Source organism: Solea senegalensis, linkage group LG5, assembly GCF_019176455.1.
Source record: "Solea senegalensis isolate Sse05_10M linkage group LG5, IFAPA_SoseM_1, whole genome shotgun sequence".
Classification (NCBI taxonomy): domain Eukaryota; kingdom Metazoa; phylum Chordata; class Actinopteri; order Pleuronectiformes; family Soleidae; genus Solea; species Solea senegalensis.
The window spans coordinates 11,815,694-11,838,533 of record NC_058025.1 but is presented as its reverse complement, the minus strand read 5'-3'; the positions used below and the strand labels follow the sequence as shown (position 1 = coordinate 11,838,533).

The 22,840-nt window shown below is 40.2% G+C and overlaps 2 protein-coding genes across 3 annotated transcripts; both read left to right on the top strand.

The window, feature by feature from the left end:
• The first annotated feature begins 61 nt into the window (after nt 1–61).
• ercc8 (excision repair cross-complementation group 8) lies at nt 62–10,312 on the top strand. Its single transcript, XM_044026334.1, has 12 exons — nt 62–460; nt 613–708; nt 1,460–1,561; nt 1,907–2,030; nt 2,843–2,924; nt 3,863–3,931; nt 4,047–4,113; nt 4,646–4,749; nt 5,342–5,466; nt 7,080–7,277; nt 8,435–8,530; nt 9,272–10,312. The coding sequence occupies exons 1-12, from the start codon at nt 384–386 to the stop codon at nt 9,335–9,337; spliced, it is 1,206 nt and encodes a 401-aa protein (XP_043882269.1). The 5' UTR covers nt 62–383; the 3' UTR covers nt 9,338–10,312.
• An 808-nt stretch (nt 10,313–11,120) lies between these two features.
• Nucleotides 11,121–17,899, top strand: elovl7a (ELOVL fatty acid elongase 7a). Of its 2 annotated transcripts, XM_044027196.1 has the most exons (9): nt 11,121–11,237; nt 13,041–13,122; nt 13,272–13,462; nt 13,917–13,997; nt 14,081–14,137; nt 14,227–14,332; nt 14,437–14,573; nt 14,669–14,960; nt 16,942–17,899. In XM_044027196.1, the coding sequence occupies exons 2-8, from the start codon at nt 13,062–13,064 to the stop codon at nt 14,912–14,914; spliced, it is 879 nt and encodes a 292-aa protein (XP_043883131.1). In that variant the 5' UTR covers nt 11,121–11,237; nt 13,041–13,061; the 3' UTR covers nt 14,915–14,960; nt 16,942–17,899. The 2 variants fall into 2 exon arrangements, with proteins under 2 accessions (XP_043883131.1, XP_043883130.1); XM_044027195.1 differs by lacking the exon at nt 16,942–17,899 and having other exon boundaries at nt 14,669–15,498.
• The last annotated feature ends 4,941 nt before the right edge of the window (nt 17,900–22,840 follow it).

Here is a 22,840-nt window from a genome sequence, read left to right as displayed (position 1 = left end):
TTTGGGGGGCGGAAAGGAAACCAATAAACTGCGTTGTGATAGGACGGCTATGCTTTGCCAACCAATCATCGCGCTCGTCTTAGAATGCGCCGATAACGTAGCAAAATGGCCGACTGTTGTCGTGAATTAGCCACAAAGCTAGTCGAAATGAATGCAAAAATACACAGAAAGTAACAAGAATTACTCTCGAAAGAGGGTGAAATAGCGCGGTTAGCTACCAGGGAGCGTTAATTAAGATATAATGCAGTGTTGGATGCGCATGTTTTGATTTATTAATCAAAACTCACTTCGTTTTGGGTAACATGTTCGCCTGTTGGCTAGGCTAACCAAGGGTTGCGTAGATCACTCAAAAATTAAAGTCGTATTCTCTTCAAATTGGGATAATGTTGGGGTTTCTGACAGCAAGACAGGCTGGACTGGATGACCCACTGCGATTGCGACGTGCAGAGTCAACGAGAAGGTGAGAGATCCGCAGTCTGTATGCAATAAATGTATAGAATGGAGGCGTTTGACCGATGTGGTGACAGTGCCCATCCTTGAATATCATTGTGTTTGAGAAATGCCACATTTAAAGCGTGCAGTCATGTTAATCTTCTGTTCTTACTTTCAAAGGGTTTTTGGACTGGAGTTGAATCCTGACAGAGATGTGGACCGAATCCATGGCAATGGCATTAACACAATAGACATTGAAGCAGTAGAGGGCAGATAGTAAGTCCTGGCTTACTAATGGTCTATTGTTTATTACTACATTTATTCTTGTATATGTTTATAGGCATCGCACAAAGCATCACGTAAAATATGTCATTGGTTCTCAAACTGTGGTACATGAGCCTCCTCTGGTGGTACTTGGAGGAAAATCAGAAATAATAGTCTACTGTATATACCAGGCAGGGTATGTGATCGGAGAGGGACTGAGGAATTTTGACCAGAGTGCTTAGAAAATGAAACTTACTAACAAAATAATTATTATAAATTAAATAATAATAATTAGTCACCTCATCTCTCGCTCCATCTTAATCTAATTTCACAATACTAGTGTGTGAAGTATATTTGAGGAAGAGGAGGATGAAATTATGTTATTGGGAATAAATCTGCCTCCTGTGGGAAGTCCTGACTTTGCTCGGCCTATTTTAATGTTGGCGGGAATGGTGGTTCGTGGTATAAAAAGTTTGAGAACCACTGATATATGTTATTGATAGCTGTATATTATATTAGTGATACTCCATTGGTTTAATCCTGTAGAGCAGTAGCGAGTGTATTAACAGGTCACCAAAATCAGAAACAAGATATTAAGTCTGTTACAGATACAGAATCTATTCACGTAGCCATTACCAATGCATTGCTAAATTCCCTATACTTGTAAATTGATATTGCAGCTCTGAAAGTATGGGAAATTGCATTTGAATAATTCAAAAACTAAATATCTGAACTTTAAATATCTGAAATATCTTTTGTTTAGCATGTTGTCTGGAGGTTCAGATGGAATCATCGTTGTGTATGACCTGGAGAACTACAGTGGCAAACCACAATACACCTGCAAGGCAGTCTGCACAGTCGGCAGGTACATTTGACTCCATTTCTAATTGTGTCCACTAGAGGGTAGCATTCTGTTGTGCTCTACTGAAGTGACCTGAATCTGGATTACTATGAATCAAACATGTTTTTTCCACGTTGATATCATCATTTTATGCACGTTTAATTCATATAAAATATGTGAAACTCACTCTAAACCATCAGTTTGTATTTGTCATGAAGGTCTTGAAGACATGCAACAATATGACCAAACATTGCTAGAAAATGTGTCTGCTAACAGTCCACCAAGGACAGGAAACAGGAATTTGTTTTGATAAGGATGTGCGCCGTCCTGCTGACAGTTAATCACCTTTGTTTCTGTTTTCCTCTTTAGGTCGAGTCGGTATGTCCACAAATTCAGTGTTGAGACAGTTCAGTGGTATCCTTATGACACAGGAATGTTTGTCTCAAGTTCTTTTGATAAGACCATGAAGGTCTGGGACACTGAGACATTGAAGGTACGGCACATCAGTCATTTACCAAGGAGTTATAACATCTTTCTGACACAGTGTAAACAAATATTCAATGTTATAGTATAACATATGCTTAATTTCGACATGTGTACATGTGGTTTATTGTAGCTCCACTGCCCCGCTTCTCCTTTCTTTCTTACTTTCTTACTTTCTGCTTCATGCTTTCTACCTTTCTGTGCCACACAGTCCCATATGGCAGGCTCTGAGCAGTGCTAGAGTTACACTGGCATCACGGTTGCCTCAGAAGGTCAGACAAGGGACAGAATAGAACCCGCTGACCTTTCATTTGTTTCTGTCTACATGTTCCTCCTGTCTCTCTGCCCCACAAATACACGTCATACATAATAAATTATTTCTAGTGGTTGTGTGTTTCTACATTAGTGTGTGTTGTGCATTGTGGTGCACATTGTCAGTCTGTGTTGGGTTTTATGCAAACAGAGCCTCCTCTGTGTGTGTGAGGCTGTTGGTTCGCAGTCTGTGTTGGCACTGGCACACACTGATAGATGGGGCACACAGAGGCTTTTTATATTTGCTGAAGAATTTGCATTGTAATCACCACTGGTGCTTGGGTGAGCTGCCTGCTTAGCTCTGATACGCGGTACCCTAACTGTATACTTGCCTTAATGTTTATTTTAATTATTATTCTTATTTTTATCTAATTTAGTCAGTATACTCCACCTCTCATTTCATATATACATATTCATGTATTATATATACAGTATATTTGAGGGGCCGCTGAATTTCTACCACAACTTACTGATGCTGTCTTTCTCTGTCTTTAACTTGTGTTTCTTCAGCCTGCTGAAGTCTTTGAGTTTGAGGGAAATGTCTACAGCCACCACTTGTCCCCCATCGCCAGGAAGCACAGTCTCATTGCAGGTGTGTGTGTGTGTTTGTTGATATAAGTGAAGCAGAACAAACCAGCTGGGGTGCATGCTAAAGCATTGGCCTCAGTACAAAAAGTTCATTAGTTACCTAGTCTGTCGTCATTTTCTTTCTTCAATCAGTGTGCCATGTGCTCCCCCCAGAACAAATCCCACCTGGTGACCCACCTGGTTTTTACCCCTGGTTATGAAATGTGAAATATACCCAGAGGGACCAGATAGTGGTCGCTACGCAGTTACACATGGCTAACATCAGGTTCAATGACACATTTCTATTGAAAAAATATTATAGGAATCTAGGTGCTGCCTCACAACCGAGCCACCAAGCAGGACCAACAGGTTACTCATGCTCACAAATGGCACATGGTGCTCTTTAACACATGTGTATCCTTTCCCTTTGACACACCTATTCACAGTCGCCATGTTTTTTTTCCCATTAATGTGCCCCCTCCTCTCAGAGGAGTTGGACATGCTTGTCAAACAGGTTGTAGACTTTTTAGCAAGAAACATGGGCTCTTCATTTCTGCGACATTGAGGCCTTTTAGATTTTAATGACACTCAATCAGCTTCTTTGTCCTGTTAAATTACTTCAAATATCTTGCCCTCTTCCAATGTATACGTGTCTGGGTGTGTTGACTCATGTTTATCAAAAGTTAGTATCAATGAGATTTCGTATTTACCCCACCTAATCCGAGAAAACTTGGGCACCGGTTGTCACTCTTCTGAATCTTGGCTCTCTTGCACAGCAGATTTTACTGACACATTTAGTAACATTTGCTAAAATCAATACTGAGAAATGTAACAATACAATTGCATGTTTAAAGGGGATTTTCCCCTATTAACTTTTTCTCATAAATTCCCTCTTTCAGTGTTGTAAATAAAGAAATAATAGAAATGTCTTCATTAAACTGTCTCTTGTTTATGTTTTTTTAGTTGGCACCAAATACCCTAAAGTCCAGCTGTGTGACCTGAAGTCTGGTTCACGGAGTCATGTTCTTCAGGGTTGGTGGAACAGACCATAGTGGCTTTTTTCACTCACACACACACACACACACACATGCATATATTTGCACATACACATAGTTCAGTAATAAACAATAGCGTGTATCCCTTCCAGGTCACAGAGCAGAAGTCCTGTCTGTGCGGTGGTCGCCTCGATACGAGCACATCTTGGCCACTGCCAGGTAAGCACTCTTTAATGCCACTCTTGCCTGTGGAGTTTCAGCCTCTGAAATCCTCACAGAGTTTGCACACCGAGCCACATCAAAGAAAAGTGTCAGATACCGTGCTGTTGTGCCCAAGCACACATGTTGTCATCTCAGTTCCTGGACATCTGGCCATGTTGCAACCCTGACTCAAGGATAATGGCACTGCAACACAAAAAGCTAGTGCTCTGTGGCACCAGTCCTAGTCCTGTCATATGCTAGATACAGTCCCCACCTGTTTTATGCTACATTAGACCTGCTAATTAAGCCTTTGGGATCACTGGGCTGCTGTCCCCAAGCACTCTAAGTGGTTTTGAAAACAATTGGCACAGAGAGGCACACGTGTTGGAGTAGCATGTGAATTAATCTTCAAAAGCAAACATTAGTTTACAAACACACTGCTGTACCTTGTATAAAGGTTTAGTTGAGCATATGTTAGGAAATCTGTGTTAAATAGGTCAACTATTGGACCATATATTATTTAATTCACTCCCCAGTTTCTCCTTCTAAGTGCAGACAGCAAGGTGAAAGTGTGGGATGTACGTCGGGCTTCTGGTAGTCTCCTCGACCTGGACCAGCACAAAGGAGATAAGTCAAAAGCCTCCACAGAAGCAGGTACTGTTCCCTCTGTTGCTTTCATTTCTGTTCAATCCCAATTGTGTCATTTGCAGAGTAATGATTTGGGGTTTAGCTTGTGTGGCAACATGTAAAAGATTTTTTTCCTTCCTCAACCATATAAATCTACCACTTACTGTCACAATCAAATGATGCTATCACACAAGACCTGAGGACATGAAGAAGAAGACCTGATATGAAGTTGGTGGGGGTTGGTGCACCTTACTGATGATGATGATGTGGTTGAAGAAATATAGTGGAACATTTTGTACTGGTGTCTAGCTGAGGGACCAATAGAGTGTCAGGTTATTCAAACTGACACAGAACCAGGTTGTTCACTGGCTTGTTTCTGCCCGAGCTCTTGCTTGTGCTCCAGCCGAGGCCCCAGAGGAAACCCGTTTGCAATTAAACCAATTTCTCTTTGCTATGCTGTGAAATAATAGGATTCACAGTTTTAAAAACACTTACACTAAGCATTTATGGAAAGGTGTGAGATGTGATTAGACAGACAGGTCTGTGTGCTGAAGGACCTTTAGCACACATTCTTGGATGCTTAATGCACTGTTACTATGTCTTCCTTGTTTCCTACTAGTAAACACAGCGCATAATGGCAGAGTGAATGGCCTGTGCTTCACTGGCGATGGCCTCTACATCCTCACAACTGGAACTGATGACCGTATGAGACTGTGGAATAGTGCCACTGGGGAAAACACGCTGGTAAGATTTATGTATGAAGGCTTTGGTCTGAAAAAACACTGAATAATGTAGATACAGCTATTACAGACCCTAACCTCACCAGATTCTTGAATAGCAAGTGAATCGATTCCCCAGATATCTTGCATAATAGCCTCCAGTCAAGAGAAATAATTTTTTCCTTTTAAATATGAGGTCAGTCTTGCTGTTTATGCCCAATTTGAATATGGTTAGAGTGTAGTTACTGCACAGCAAGCTTATTTGAGCTTTTCACTAGCTACCTACCAAGAGTACATCGTGTTGACCCTAAAAGCCCTAGCAGTTCATATCGTCAGTACTGAATGTTGTCAGTGATGCAATGGAGCAAGTCTTTCACTTTTCACAACTAGCATACAACTTACTATTCACTAGAGGAAAAGCGAAATGACTCTCTGCACTTTTATTAATCTTATTGATTTACTGAAAAATAAGTAAGAGTAAAACATGATCATGACAGAAACAGTTGAGATTGACTACACTTTGATCACTTGTTACTGTGTTGCCTACTTCTTGTTGACTACTACAGTCAGTACGAAAGCAGCAAATACAGAATGCTGCTGTTCAGGTTCCAATTTTGACAAAAAAACAACAACCACAACAAGCTTGTTTTTAAGTATGATATGTATTTTGTCACTTCCCATCACCAGGTCATTTTCAAGTTCGGCTGAGGTTGCCTTTGTTAACCGTAGTGGAGATAAAAGCCATTCTCTGGAATAAGGTTAAAACACTATTTTATTTATGAATAAAACACAAAAGAGTTGTACTCGCCTCAATTTCATAGCCTTGGGTGCATACAAAACATGTATCCTCATCCACATGCATATATCACAGTCACAACATACAGTCATAACAATACGTTCAGGCGTTGGGAGGCTATCTGCCCTGGGCTCTCACACGATCTTCCACTCTGCTTTTCTGCCTCATGCCACAGTTGCCATGGTGGGATTTTTTTCCATCTTCAGGCACAAGACAGCCAGTGAGGGTTGATGACTTTCTCTCCTGGGCAAATAGTATAAGATGGCTTGTGATCAACGATATGATGGGAATGTCTGGTGCACATAACATGGGGACATAAAAGTAAAGCATTAAACCTGAAATGAGGCCTTATAGTTTCTTCCCCTGTGCTTCTGGTAAAAGGTTAAAGCTTAAACCTTGATAAAGATTATCTGCTGTCAGCTTTTCTTTTCTTTTTAGCACAAAAAGTCATAAAACATCCTCCAATAAAGTGTGTATAACTACATAGAAATAAGATGGATACTATTGTGAAGAATTCCTGTTCTTTACATTATTACGGATTGCTTAAATAAGGGGAATGATATAAGGAAAGACATACTTTCTTCTCATTATGTCATATAATCATTACACCGGAATCATAGAGAGCACTTTCTTAAACCAAAGATTTAGCAGAAGGGAAATGTTACTGACAGTTTAAAGGTAGCAATTGTAGACCGTCAATGAGGAAATTAGAGAAAAAGAATATATTGTTTGTTGTAACCTATAAAAAAAACCTTTATATCAATCGAGAAACTAGTATGACATTCTGTGTTGTACATGCACACATTGTCTGAATTTGCATCCCTTCATCTTTTGTCCCTCAGGTGAATTATGGGAAGGTCTGCAACGAGAGTCGTAAAAAGCTTCAGTTCGCAGTGTCGCGTGGCTGCAGCCCCGAGTTTGTATTTGTGCCGTGCGGCAGCTCCGTTGCAGTCTATGCCCTTCACACTGGAGAGCTTGTCACGATGCTCCGGGGGCACTACAACAATGTCGACTGCTGCGAGTTCCACCCAGACTACCAGGTGACGCACCCGTGTGGTGGCTTTTTCCTGTATCTGCCCACTCTATCCCGCACCTGTATTGCCTTTGCTTGTATTTCCACCTGTCTGTGTCTCACTGTCAGCTGTCCTTTTTACTGATGCCATAAACTCTCTCTTCAAATACCCTGGTGGTGGCGGTGCAGTAGAAGCTATTTGCAATCCCCATGGCAGTTTCAAATGAGCCATTTACCTGTGACAGATAACATGGCAAAGTCAAGATTTCCTGAGATATACTTAGCAACTGTAAATGCAAATATAAATTGTCCCCATAGTGAGACACGAATTGGCTCTTTCTGCCTAAATGGGACACTTTCAGAAGGCGGACGATAAAGGTTAAACTGCACAAAAGTAGCCACCTCACCCATGTCACAGTCAAGAGCTCGAGTTGAGCTTGAAAGTTTAAAATTACAATGTAGCAGAGGTCATGTGGTGCTAATATTATGTTACTACTTTTACAACTGACACACAAACGTACCACTGCTACGACTGGATCAATATGGACGTAGTTCTCCAGTACATCTGCAAGTCCCTTGCATACACCGTATAACATTCCACTTTCTTTGTAAGCAAAGCTCAGCACAAATTCAAATTTGTAACTTTTCTGTTCGTTTTCTGTTCTGTTTTGTATTTAAGTGCCAGTAAATGTCTTGTATCTTCAGTAAATCTTTATTTAATGATTAGGCAACCTTAGACACCCACATGTATGACAGCCCACACACTTATTGTTGAGCAATATCAGCATCCGGTATCCCACACAGGTTGTGTTGTATGTGAAGGAGTACACAGGAATGTAGTTGAGTCGCTCTGAAAATATGTTTCACTCCTTTTAAGCGTGTTATGTCCCATGTGAGGACTGATGTTTCCCATTCCATATTCTTGCTTGAAGTGCATGGACAGTTTTGATAGATAATTTTACTTCTGTGAACCTCGTGTCAATGCTGATTTTGTTTTGGGACATGCTTTAAAAGTGAAGGTAATGCTTCCCTTCTTCATTTCTTCTGCCTCTCTTTGTCTATGTGTATGTATATATAATATATATATATATATATATGTATATGTATGTATATATATATATATATATATATATATATATATATATATATGTATGTGTGTGCGTGTATATGTGTGTGTGTGTATAGGAGCTGTACAGTGGAGGTAAAGACTGTAACATCCTGGCATGGGTTCCTGTTCTTCATGCCTCAGCTGTGGAAGATGAGTCCAACAGTTCAAACAAGGTAGGAGCTGATAAAAAAAAACAAACAAACAACAATAGTTAGAAAAGCAGTAATTTTGAGCAATTAAATACACATTAGCCTCTCTGCATGGAGTTTGTATGTTCTCCCCGAGTGTGCGCGCGTTTTCTCCGGTTTCCTCCCACAGTCAAAAAACATGCAGATGTGGGGATTATGCAAATTGGACACTCTAGATTGACCGTAGGTGTGAGAAAGAATTGTCTCTATGTGTCCCTGTGATGGACTGGCGACCTGTCCAGGGTGTTTCCCGGCCTTTTCGCCCTGTCAGCTGGGATTGGCACCGGCGCCGATGTCTATAATGCGAGTAAATACGCATTATAGACAGACGTAACAAACTGATTTCCTATAACAATGTCTCACTGCTATAATAGTGTATTTTTAACCTGCATTTGCCATCGTCTCAGAAATTAAAGACAAACAGCGAGTCATCTGAGGAATTTCCATCATGTTACGTTGGTGTTATCTGGCATGTAGAGATGCTTCCAGAAACCTACAACATTCTCGTAGTGCTTACTCAGTTACAAATGGCTTCCTCTCACCCATGCTTGATCATATGTACTCTGCAGCAGTTATCATCACTCCTGTAAATATTGCCGTCGATACTTTTTACTAGTGTGTTTACTAGGTTTTTGTTTTTCCACTGACAGTGTGTTTTAGTATATATGTTTTTTTATTTATTAGGAAGAATACAATGTGACACGTAGCTCCATGTCTTCTTTACAGGACGCTGCTAGCCAGCCTTCAGTGAACCCTGCCTTGCAGGATGCATGGAGCAGTGATGAAGATTAATGCTGATGTTTTGTATATGGAAATGGACTCATGGTTCACTGAGCATGCAAATGAATACACATCCCCTCACAATTAAGTTGTCAAGAAAAAATGTCCAGTGGAAGGAATAATAAGTTTAGTGAGATGTCACCTGTTTTGTTTTTGCATACAAAATAATAAATGCCTTAAGTGAATTGTATATAATTGCCCAGCTTTGTAAATATGCACAATGTCTTTTGATTTGATAAAGCCAACAGGGTCACATAAAACCCCTCCTGGCTCCTCTGCACTGGTTCTATTATTGCTTTTATCAATGATTTTAAATTTTTATTGCTGACTTTTAAAGCTCTGTGCAGGCTGGCCCCAGATTATTTACCTGACGTGTTAACACCACCCGCCCTCTACACTCTGAGTCCGCTTGGTGGCTCTTTACTGATCGTTTTCAGATCTAGGGTGAAACTGAAGCACAACGGAGCCTTTTCCCAAACGGTGGAACGACCTGCCTGAAAAGAACTAGGCTGCAAGTTCCGTTGCTGTTTTTAAATCTCTCTTGAAAACTGACCTTTTTGAGGATGACTTTTTACTTCTTTTATGGAATATTTTAACGTGCTTGTTTTTCCATGTGATTTTATTTTAACTAGCAGGTTGTTACTGTGCTTTTATTTTAACTTGCTTGTTCTTTATGTACTTCTGTTTGTTGCTTTCCCACGCTTCATATTTTGAGTTGATTTATTGTCCAGCAATGCAAGTTTTTAAAGGTACTGAGTATTACTCATCTTAGTCATGTTTGTGTATAAGTATGAGACAAGCAGAATAAACTTTATATGATAAATTCACACCCTTTATTAGTTTTTCATCTTACAAAATCGTCTGCGGAATACTCTTGTTGACAATATCAATTGTAGGTGATGGAGACAGGTGAACAGGTTTGGTGGCAGTCTTTACTACTTACTACTTTAGTTAATGTTCTCATGGGAGTAACCAGGCATTGAAAAACACTTGTTATTCCTGGAAAAAAAAAGAAATTTGCATTTGTTTTGCTTTCAGTCCTTTTTGAAACTAACAGCCGGGGAACGATACAGAAACCTCAGTCTGCTCTCTGTCCCACCCTCTCTTCACAGATTTACATAAGGACTGTGTTGTCCTGTAACTTCTGACCCAAATCAATTGTTTTCTTTTTGAAATAATACCTTTTTTTATTGCACATGAATTAGGGCTGGGCAAATATTTCACTCACTTTGTGTCTTCAATGTACACATAAAATAATGTTGTCACATTATTGCTATTAAATGTTTCCCCTCAGATTTGCGGTTATTTGTTTAAAAAACAAACTACATTCAACTGTTTTATTTTTTAAACTTTAACTCAGGTTTTCACTGAGTCTTTAATTGTCTGATATTTTATAAGGATAATTATAGATATTTATACAACTTTTCTTGTATATTTTTAATATCGCTCTAATATGAACCCTGTAAATGTATGTGAGCAGTTTATTGTTGTCTGGGTCACAATTTCTGTCTTCATAATGAACAACTTTATTGATTTTCTTTTTTTTTTTTAATCTTAAAATAAAAGGAATGAGAAACTGCCTTATTTCCTTCTGACTTTATCAATCCTAACTGTGATTCATCGTTAAACGATTTGTGCTTATATAAATTATTACGTTTGAAGAATAGTATGTCCACAAAGTCAGGACTTCACATTAATTCCCACACGTTCACAAATTAGCCTATCAGGAGTGGCGGTGGGCGTTGTTATCTGACAGGCCCCGCCCCATTGCTTTCTTAAAGGGCGCTTCCTGTGTGTGAGAGCATGAAGAGAGTCGCCCACCCACGGACGGGAAACTGCAGGTCAACAGGTACTTTGTTCACGGGGAAATTTTAAGGAACCCACAAAGTTTCCTCGAGTAACGGCAACAAAGGTGAGCACTTTAACGTTGTAGTTTTCATTTGACTCTAAAGTGGACCAGAGAGACAATTAGGTGAGATGGAGGAATACACCTGTGCGCCGAGGCTAACGCGTGTCTGTGATTCGCCTCGTTCACCTGTTTCACAGCGATACCGGTATTTTGTTGGAAATGTGTTTCCTTTTTAATTGTAAACCTGAATTTAACAACGTCTTATTAATACCAACCACACAGGGAAAGGCATTTAAACGCAGAAACTGAACATAAAGGAAACTTCCAGCACCTGCTTGGAAAATCATTAATCTGACGTGTCAACACACCTGCTGATCCATGGCTTTGATTGGAACCAGGTTCCGCTGTAGGTTCTGTTCACACTACGGGCTCAAGTGGCCCAAATCTGAGTGTTTTATCTTCTTTTTGATTTGTGCTACTCATTATCAGTCACTTTATCAGTTTGGGCATTTTAAGGTATTTTATTTGCTCACAGCAGCTGCCCCTCATTCTCTCTAAAGCCTAGATATGGTGACTGGAAATCCCAGTATATTCAGTTTCTGAAATGTACATGGAGCTGTTTTTTTTTGTGTGTGGCACCAACAACCATGCCAAGTCAATGAAGTCACTTTACTTCCCCATTCTGATGCTTGCTTTGAATTCCCCAATTCAATTACAGTTGGCTGATTAGATATTTTATTAACAATCAAAGTTTAGGGCCATTATTGAGCTCACAGTTTGGATGTATCCTGTAGGACAGCGTTTTAATTCAGCCTGGGGTTTTATTTTTTTATTTTATTTCCACCGTGATGGGAGCTGACATTTAAATGCTGTTAATGGAAGAAGTGTACCATGGGAGTTGCTGCTTTACATCAGGATCCCTGGCTATAATGTAGACCCAGCGTGTCAAAACCTGCCATGTCCTCATTAGAGAAGAAACTCTAGACACAGCCATGCCTTTTTTTTTTTTCTCTGTCTACCCAATGATTTTCACCTTGCCCTATGTGCTGCTGCTGCTGCTGCTTACGTTCAGGTAGACACACCTTGGAAACCTGTCATGTTGGCTTATGTTGGCAGATGTGAGTAAATGCCAGCAAGTAAATCACAGCAAGTGTCTTCAGAAATGAAAATAATCGGATATATTTAAATGCCATGGTTTTGTGTTTGACCTCTCCTTTTTAAGGAGTGACACAGGGATTAGTACCATGACTACCTATGGAATTTCAAAATCAGCTAATTGATTCTAGAAGTGAAACTTTTTTTTTTTTAAACAAGGTTAATGAATGTCTGCCCTTTCATTATCATTCATCTTATGAAAAGCTACAAGATTGAAGGCTAAGATTGACCTAATCTGTGTTTGTAAAAGTGAAATGATTTGTGACGGCAGGGCAGTCTTTAAACAAAGAAATTCTGTGTTGGACATGTGTAATGTTTCTTCAATGGATTCTTGTCACCGTTTGTTGGAAGACTGCGGCACAGACAGCCGTTCATTGTGCTCCTCGTACACTGTTGGCTTTGTCTGACTTTGATGCTAGCAGAGCAGTATCTATCGGAGTAGCCTCTCTTTTTTCTTTAGTTTTTTTCCATCCCAGCAGTTGCACGGGGAGGAAATCTGATTCATTGTTGCCTGATTCATTCAATAGCTTTAGTTACTCAACTCCCTTTTTTGCAACTCGTCAGCGACTTGTCTTCACTTAGGGTGTCGACATGAGACCTGACAAACCGCTGAGTGCCCTTTTAATAGAACCTCAGTGTGAAGGGATTTGGATTTAATATAAAGAGTAAATCACTCCCGGTTTCTTACCAACCTCTGCTTTTGCCCTTTAGGTGAAGATCAAGGATCCCAAAATGGAATTTAATTTGAAGTCGACAGCTGTAATGCTTTATGACCGGTTGATGCAAAATGCAGGTGAGTCATAAAGCGTTCACTCTAGAGTTGCTTCATTCACAACTTAAAAACCTGACACTCTCACTTTGACTGGTTTCTGTTGTCCGTGACAGCGGGCTTTTTAATTCAAGCACTGCTCTCACAGACCTGTGGACATGTTTCTGTTGCAGACTCGCGCACAGACGACTGGTTCCTCATGTCGTCCCCTTTCCCACAAACGATCGTCATTGCGGCGTACATTTACTTTGTCACGTCGCTCGGGCCTCGGCTAATGGAGAACCGCAAGGCATTCGACCTCAAAGGACTCCTGATTTTTTACAACTTCAGCGTGGTCGCCCTCTCGTTGTACATGATCTATGAGGTGAGTCATTGTCTTGTCACTTTGCGTTCTTGATGTGAAGTGCCACCGTTTTGAGATTAAAATGTGAGGTTTCGCAGCGCAGTCGGAACACGAGTATTTCTTTGCATTGTGTGCTCATTTGATAAGAACAGAATCGTAACACGTGACTATGACCTTGTTTTGGTTCATGGACGGACTTGATTGATCTGAGGGTAAACCGGACTGACGGGTGTCGTTTCCTTTTCTCTGGAATGTGTTCTGTGACTGTTGTCCTCAGAAGTGCACGACTTCCAGCAAGCATGCTGAGACACTTAATGTCTTTGTTCATAAATTACTTTTTGTTTGTTTTGATGTTTGTTTGTTTTAAATTAGAATTGCAGTAATTGTGAAATATAAAGCCTCATTGTGTTGTGGGACTATAGATATTGATAAACAAACAATTGTACTCATTTATTATAACTTCTCACTCATGTAGTTCGTAATGTCGGGTTGGGGCACCGGATACACTTTTCACTGCGACCTGGTCGACTACTCCGATTCACCACAGGGCGTGAGGGTAAGGCAAATCTGAATTTGGCACCAAACCTTCATGTACACATGTATGTGTTGCACCAGTACTGACATGTCTTTCTCCTGTAGATGGCAGCAGCGTGTTGGCTTTACTACTTCTCAAAGTTTATTGAGATGCTGGACACTGTAAGTAGCAGTTGTTGTTTTTAAATCTGAACCATGTCCAACCTTGTGCTTTTTTGTAACTTGTGCTTTTTTGTTTTGTTTTTTTCAAGGTGTTCTTTGTCTTGAGGAAGAAGTACAGCCAGGTGACCTTTCTTCATGTCTACCATCACTCCATCATGCCTTTCACCTGGTGGTTTGGTGTTCGTTTTGCTGCAGGTAGAACTTTCTATCTTTTTTAGTTTGTTTTTTTCATTTTCTTAATTGCATTCATTTTGCTTTTTGAATGTCCCTTTTATAATCAACTGTGCTCCCCATTTCAGGTGGCATGGGAACGTTCCATGCCATGCTCAACTGTGTCGTCCATGTCTTCATGTACTCGTATTACGGCCTGACTGCCATGGGCCCCAGTTACCAGAAGTACCTGTGGTGGAAGAAATACCTCACTACCATCCAGCTGGTGGGTTTAGTCTGTCTTTAAAAATGTTTTTGCTAAAGACCTGGCGTGAGTCCTTGCACTACAAGTTGCTGATGTGTTTGCTTCTGGCTTTACAGATCCAGTTTGTCATGGTGACCACCCACATCTTTCAGTATTTCTTCATGGACTGCCCCTACCAGTTCCCCATCTTTGTGTACATCATCGGCCTGTACGGCCTGATTTTCCTGGTCCTCTTCCTCAACTTCTGGTACCACGCCTACACCAAGGGCAAGAGGCTGCCTAAAGTGCTGCAGGCTCAGACATGGGCACACCACACCAACGGAGTTATGAATGGAAACGCCAATCATGAAAAAGACGAGTGACGCACAACTCGGGTGTTCCGAGGGTTTCGGGGTTGACCTCACTTACGTAAGCAAACCACTGTGAGATTTAACCCCAATTTAATTGGACTCTTTTATTTCCCTTTTCTACTTGCAAGACAATCTTTAAATTATGACCAAGGCTATATTTAAGAACTAAGCTGATGGGTTTTTATATATATTTGTTTTTTGGTTTGTTTACACTAAAGGTAAAGCCCAAGTTCTCTTACTGAAATGTCCAAATATGCCTCAGTTTTCTGCCACCCTATGTTTTCAAGTCATCGAAACATCTATTCAGACTACACGGCTTCACCTCTGACAAGACTGCAGGACCCTCGGTTGTATAGTCACACTGGACCTCCTAAAAAGCCTTCACTGCTGAGATTTATATATATATTTTTTAAATTAACTTAAGTGACGTAATCTTCTCTGAAGGCTATTTAGGAAAATCCAATTCACATTTTTCATTGAGCACTGAAAAGTTTAAGGGTTGTTGATTTCACATGGCCTAAAATGCTGACTGTTTCTCAGTCACCATTTGTTTAAAATGGTGATAAGGTGTGTCCTCTTTTGTGAGGTTGTTTCTTTTTAATAAACGGTTGCATGCATGCAGAGCCAGGTAATCGACGTTCGATCACACATGCATGTCAACCTCTCTGGCTCGACTTCACGGCTGCGGCTGACGGTGCAGACATTAGGTGACAAAAGAGATGAACTTAGTGTCCTGACTTAATTCTCCTATGAAGCAACAGCATGAGTGATGCCAGAGTGGATGACTGACTGGACGGATTATTGTGGTTCTTAACAGGCTGCAGAGCTGAGCATCAGCTTTACAGTTTCACTAGTTCCTCACCAGACCACAGTTGTACACATTCACTTAGTCAACCAGTTGAAAAACCTAAGCAGCTTTGGTTGCCTGCTTTGAGTTTTTCTTTTTTTTTCTTTTGAAGCTCTGTGGGTAATGAGGTCTTCAGATGGCGGAAGTCGGCATTGAGTAGTTATTTGATCCTGTAATTTAAAGTAAATGATGTAACGCTGCTCCTATGGGGACCGAGGACATGGGATACCGACCTTGGTCTGAAGAGTACCACCTTTTTTATTTAGGTGCAAGCCCATGTAAGCATTCAGTTTTACAGATATTATATATAATGCTTTTTTTGCATCTCTTTTATAATATTGTGAGAAATGTGACATGTTTATTGTATTTTATACAATTTATACAAAATAAATGATCATTGTATTTCAAAATCATTTGGTTATTTTTTTTTGGGGTGGGAAGTTACTCAATTTGGAAGTTGAGTACCTAGTTTAGTGATTGATTCTAAACACTTCATAATTGAGCACAAATACAACTCTAAATATTGGATCACACTTTTCCCAGACTTCAATTTGAGCTGGTATAAGTTGGATGTGAAATGGTAACATCAATATTAATTTGTGCTTTAGACCTAACTGTAATTAGCACATTCTACCAGATGGGGGTGATGATCAACAGCACCTCCCTCTGGTTAAAAATAGAAAAAGGTTAAGATGGGTCAACACACATAAAATCAAAATTCTTCATTTATGAAGAAGCATGGTCTCTCTCTCCCTCTCTCTCTCTCTCTCTCTCTCTTCCAAGTCATTTGGTTAAATATATTCTGTATCGTTTCTCTATTTTAAACTGGGAACATTGACCTCCCTTCCTATGGCTCTCTGTATCTGCAGAATAATGGACTATGAACTACATTTTGTTGCACAAGCTAGAGGAACTTTTTTTTATCACACATTTTACAATAAGGGACAGTATGTTTTCTAACCCATACTTGCTTTTTGTTTAGCCTTAAATCAACAAGTTAACTTATAAGTTGGAGTTTTCCTTTTCAAAAGGACAATTAACACCAATATATAATCAACGGTACACATGACTGGTTTTTCCATGACCTGACCTCCAGAACCTAACCCTGTACATGTGTATAATCTGTATTCTAAGTGAAAAATGCAACATTCTCAGTCCATTCAGTCAACCCCTGCTTCCCTGTCTTCCTCAGGCACACACCCAGGAAACGGGAGAGCACACTGACCGGTCTGTCAGATATCAGTATGTCCTTCAGCGCTTAAGTGGTCCATAATGATTCCACCATCAACAAATGGCCCCATGAGCTGTTTATTGAGCACCACTCAAATTGCTCTGTCGTGGCAAATGTGTGAGCTTGTCGTACATAAGCGGCCATAGATGTCAGTGTGAGATTACAACAACAAAGAAGTCATTGAAAGTCAGTTTTATCTTCCATGTAAATGTATTGCTGTATATGATTCTGGTTGACCGGAGAGATGGGGGCAGTCGGCGGGGTTGGCACCAACCCTCGATGGGCACGGATGGTCGCTCTCCGCCACGATGAGCTTTAACAGCCCCAATTTTTTTTTGTGTCTCTGAGCCGCCCTCGCAGGCTTCTATTGTGGGAGAAGAAAGAATAATTAGGTCATTATCAGGCTGAATTTGTGAGCCAGCTCATCATTGTAAATACATGTAACACACACACATGGGGTGAGTCAGTGAAATGAAGTTTGTTGTTGCCTTTCTTTTTCTTTTCTTTTCTTCTTTTTTTTTTTTTTACCAAAAAATGCCACGCAAGTTGATTTTAAAAAAACATTTTTAATGTTAGATTTAAGTTGTATTTGATGGCTTCAGTAGTTTTGTATTTGCATTTTAGACAAAATGTGCTCAGTGAAGACGGGAGAATGATAATCAGGCTCAATGTGAACACAAGTCACCTGCGTGTTTCAAGGCTTGTGTTTGTTTGGCTAATTGCTTCGGATATGTCCAATAATATCTAAATCAATAACCAAGGGGCAAACTATGACTCCCCAAGTTGTAATTAATTACAGAGATACAGCACGGTCCATATTCAGCCTTCATCTGGTCTGAGAACGGAAGTGAACATGTTATCTCACTGTTGTTTTCTTTGTCTTTTAGAGTGAGTCTATAAATAAATTCACCAAGATTTATTTGTGGGGCTTTTTTTCAGCGGCCTTTGTCTACATTCACATACATTTATTTTTTATAAATGGACCTTATATATTATATTATATGAATATATTATATTTTCATCCACATTAGTTGCCCGGAACCAAAACGTCTGTGGAAAAACTGATTTAAATATTCACATTATCTTCACGTCACCTTGAGGCAATTAAAAACAAAAAGGTTTTCTCAAATGTTTTGCCACAAGGGGAAAAAAAAGTTGGCTATTTAACAGAAAGAGCTAAAAACTATTTAGGTTTTCAATATGATCTTTGGGCCACTGGGAGCAACAGAAAACAAGGCTGGAAAATAACTGGAAATACAACACGATATAAAGTAGTAAATGTAGAAATGTGTTTTTCTGGTTTCTTTTCACATCCAGCAGTTGTAGGGCAACATTATTTTCAATTAAACGGCGCCCTTGAAGCTGCTAAATATTCTAAGTTTTCCGAAAAACAGCTACCAAGCCACGTTAGGCCATAAAGCAAAAAGTTATGACCTGGAAAATTCTACAATTCTCCGCAGAACTTGTGATCCGCTGCTGATTTAAATCAAAGCAAACACCACATCATGAAACCAACTTGTCAGAGGACCAACTTTGATGGTGACTGTGGACATATAGGATGTCACATTTGTCACACTCTGCCACAGTCAAAGGTGATATGACATGCTCAGCTACTATCCACTCCTGTGTTGACTACAAATAGGACACAGGAGTACACAGGATGAGCTGATTGCAGATAGGGGAAAGGAAAAACAAACAAAAACACTGGATGGATGCAGCAGTAATAAGGTTTTAGCGTGCCTGTTTTCTTAGCAGTACTCGTTGTGACCTGTGACCACCACACTTAGGCAAGAATACATCCGTGTGTTTCCTGATTTTGATCCTGACAGCAGCCTGGACATTTTCCTTTTAAGGATAATGAACAAAGAAACTGTATGAGAGAGGAGCAGAGGTTGTGTCTGTGTCTGTGTGTGTGTGTGTATGTGTGTGGGGTGGGGGGGGTCTTTACAGCTCTGATTTTAACTCTTCTATGATAGTCTGAATTTATGGCTTCGACTGTATGCAACTTTTCAGACAACTTAAATGGCACAAATGATGCAACATAAATTTAACCAATGCAACATCACACATGTGATCTGCTAAGTTCTCGATATTAAAAAGAGCAAGAGTGTGTGTGTGTGTGTGTGTGTGTGTGTGTGTGTGTGTTGCTCGGTGCCTGTGAGCCTGTCAGCAGAAAGCACATAGCTCTCGGAGAATAATTATTGGTATTCGAGATAATTGTGGGTATTTGCTCGCCTAATAATAGTCAAATCTTCCTTTTCCCTTTTCGTTGTCTCCCTTTCACTTCCTTTAAAAGCTAAGTGCATACAAACTGCACGATTTGGCTTTTTGAAATGTAACAAACGTATACTCGACAGGCTCATGTTCAGCCGCAGTGAGCTGCCCTCAGCTGTAACAGAGTTTGCTTTCATTTGTTATGCCTTTAAATTGAAGATGTCTGCGTGAAATTGATGTGATTACACTTTAATATGCTTATCAAAAGACTGGTGCAGCTGACAGTGCTAATGCTATGTTGTCATTGTGTTTCTCTTTTTAATATCAGGAGTCACAAAGAAAAAAATCTTTACTTATACTACTTCAAATGTGTTAAATTTGGTGGATTTTGGAACTGTTTTGAGGAAGATTTTAGATCTAGATTTTACAGCCAGGACCAAGACAATAAACTCACTGTTTACTGTTGGCACCTGATTTTGTCAGGGACTCATCTCATAATTGTTTATTAGCTCTTTATATGATTTTATGATGAACATGTTCTGTTTGTCCAGGCAACAGCTCGACTCTAACAAGATGATGGAAAAATAAAAGCATCAAATCGTAATAGCTGAGAAGTTGTGTCAGAGGTGGAGATAGTGCTGAAATATTCCACTCAAGTAAAAGTAACACTAGTTTGATAAGATTTTACTTAAGTACAAGTAAAAGTACTGGTCTAAAAATGTACTCAAGTTAAAGTAAAAAAGTAGCTTGTTTAAAGTGTACTCAGAGTAAAAGTTACTTAGTTACAAGGTTGGGGAACACAAATCTCACATTAATTGTTTTTAATTAAAGGCAAAACTTTACAAATTCAAAGGGCTGACAAAATAAACTATATAAACACATAATGTATCAGTCAAAATGGGTCAAACGTCACACATGCTTTAACGTTCTCATTCACTCAGGGACCTTAATTAACGCCAATTCACATGTCCTCTTCATTCACCTGTCCTCTTCATTCACCTGTCCTCCTCATTCACCTGTCCTCGCATTCACCTGTCCTTCTCATTCACCAGTCCTCATCACTCACCTATCCTCACCACTCACCTATCCTCATCATTCACCTGTCCTCGTCATTCACCTATCCTTCTCATTCATCTGTCCTCACCACCACCTATCCTCATCATTCACCTGTCCTCTTCTTTCACCTATCCTTCTCATTCACCTATCCTCATCATTCACCTGTCCTCATCACTCACCTGTCTTCTTCATTCACCTGTCCTCATCATTCACCTGTCCTCGTCATTCTCCTATCCTCGTCATTCACCTATCCTTGTCATTCACCTGTCCTTCTTATTCACCTGTCCTCTTCATTAACCTGTCCTCACCATTCACCTGTCCTCTTCATTGACCTGTCCTCTTCATTCACCTGTCCTCCTCATTCACCTGTCCTTGCATTTACCTGTCCTTCTCATTCACCAGTCCTCATCACTCACCCTTCCTCACCACTCACCTATCCTCGTCATTCACCTGTCATTCACCTGTGCTCTTCATTCACCTATCCTTCTCATTCACCTGTCCTCACCACTCACCTATCCTCATCATTCACCTGTCCTCGTCATTCACCTGTCCTCTTCATTCACCTATCCTCATCATTCACCTGTCCTTCTCCCTTCACCTGTCCTCTTCATTCACCTGTCCTTCTCATTCACCTGTCCTTCTCATTCACAAGTCCTCACCACTAAGAGCCTCTCCTTCCCTCCTTCTCTCCTTCCCTCCCCTGCTTTGAGTGCTGTTGCACAACAATGCAACAAATATGGGCCATTTTAAATCCAGGGATGTTTTCAAGTGCACATCTATCTGCAGGATTATATAATCTGTCCCACAACCAATATATTTATCAACACGATAATGCCCTGTTATAGAGTGAATCAGGCCTGCTGTGTGTTTCAGCCGTTGCTTCGATGGCTATAAGTATAACGACGTGCAGCAGAGAGAGGGCTATTTATGTAGCCTGCTTTCAGTGTTTTTCATGCATTCATGGGAACTTCAGCTTGTCCTTCAGGGTCTACGCATTAAAAAAATTTAACTATTTTTGATTGATTTGACATCTCGACGCAGCGGTGCAGAACTGAATCAAAGCATAATATTAGCATAACCCTTCCACTCCCGTGAGTTACATTGCCTTGGGGCCAGACAGCTTTGTGCAGTAGCTTAACACTCTGCTTGTTTTGTTGAATCCCAGTCTGTATGTCTTCCACACTTTAGCCCGTTTCCAACAAGTGGTACAGTTTGGCTCAGTTTGGTTTGTTACACACATCCATTGTGCAAAATAACTGATGATACTGTCATAGTTTTTGGCACCCTTCTATTATGGCATTGAGGCTTCTAAAGGCTGGAACCAGACACCATTGATTTGCAGACAGAGAATCATCTTTGCCGTGTGTCATAGGGACAAAAAACCCAAATGTTTTCCATGCAGCCTGCAACCTTTTCTTTTTCAAGAAAGCTTGTTTTCCTCTTGTGACAAACAGGATTGCCATCCTTTGTTCACTGTGTCACATTTCTCTTTGGTGGGCCACACTGTGTCGCGCTGGTATGACGTCACGCTATTTTCGTAGCTGATGCAGTCGTCACACGCCCTGCAGTGGAAATAAATGCAAGCCAGATCAGGGTGCACATTCCAAACTACATTGTAGAGAGCTGAACTAACTGTGCTGTAACACTGGGCGCAAACAAAGCCCATGCTGTGTGTGTCGTGTATTTGCTTGTCTTGCCTCTTGCTGGCTCGTTTCACAGACAATAAACCGAAATGAACCTCTAGGAGTTATTGTATAAACAACATGAAAATGAATACATGAAATGAAATATGAAATATGTCAGCATTGGAGAAAAATACTGATCCTTTCAGAGGAGGATTAGCTTAGTTTAGCATAAAGACTGGAGGGAAACAGCTCACCTGGTACAGCCAATAGAAGTATTGGCGAATTCATTTTTATATTCTATATTCTACATTTCAGGCAGTCATAGCTTCCATATTACTATATCTAGTCTATATTATTATTATTATTTATTTCTAATAAAACACCTAGTAATAAAAGTGCTTCATGTGTTAAAGGAAAGTATGGTCATGCAAATAAAAACCTCCATTACAAGAAGAAATAATGATAATATAAAAAAAGACCAGAACAAAGCTGTTTAAGCATTTCCACTCTTTATGCAAACCTAAACTAACGCTCACATCAAAGTTTAGGCTCCAGGATTGAGAATTACAGTGAACAAGAAGTCTAGCAATACTAGGTTTCCTGCAAATCAACGTCTGCCTTTGTTCCAAAACTGACTGTGTAAAAGAGAGAGTGTCATATGGGGTAAGAGGTAGATTACCTTCAGTGTGTATGTGTGAGAGTCTCCTTCATTACCTAAAAATGTGTTCTCAGGAAAATCTTCAGAATCAACAGCACATTGACATTCATTGGATGCCATTTCCTCATCTCTCTTAATGTCTCCTTTGCAGCAAGAAGACCTGGGTTTGTGACCCGGTCGGAACAAGGACCTTTCTGCATGGAGTTTACATGTACTTCTCCCTCCTGTGTGTGTGTGTGTGTGTGTGTGTGTGTGTGTTTTCTCCAGGTTCTCTCATGCAGATTTGGGGATTAGTCAAATTGGAAAC

What these genes read in the sequence shown, in the direction of transcription:
- elovl7a (XM_044027196.1), top strand. Translation starts at nt 13,062, where the DNA reads ATGGAATTTAATTTGAAGTCGACAGCTGTAATGCTTTATGACCGGTTG. An exon ending in TTATTGAGATGCTGGACACT is followed by an intron (nt 14,138 to 14,226) that starts GTAAGTAGCAGT and finishes GTTTTTTTCAAG; the next exon opens with GTGTTCTTTGTCTTGAGGAA. An exon ending in ACCTCACTACCATCCAGCTG is followed by an intron (nt 14,574 to 14,668) that starts GTGGGTTTAGTC and finishes CTGGCTTTACAG; the next exon opens with ATCCAGTTTGTCATGGTGAC.
- ercc8 (XM_044026334.1), top strand. Translation starts at nt 384, where the DNA reads ATGTTGGGGTTTCTGACAGCAAGACAGGCTGGACTGGATGACCCACTG. An exon ending in CCACTGGGGAAAACACGCTG is followed by an intron (nt 5,467 to 7,079) that starts GTAAGATTTATG and finishes TTTGTCCCTCAG; the next exon opens with GTGAATTATGGGAAGGTCTG. An exon ending in AGTCCAACAGTTCAAACAAG is followed by an intron (nt 8,531 to 9,271) that starts GTAGGAGCTGAT and finishes TCTTCTTTACAG; the next exon opens with GACGCTGCTAGCCAGCCTTC.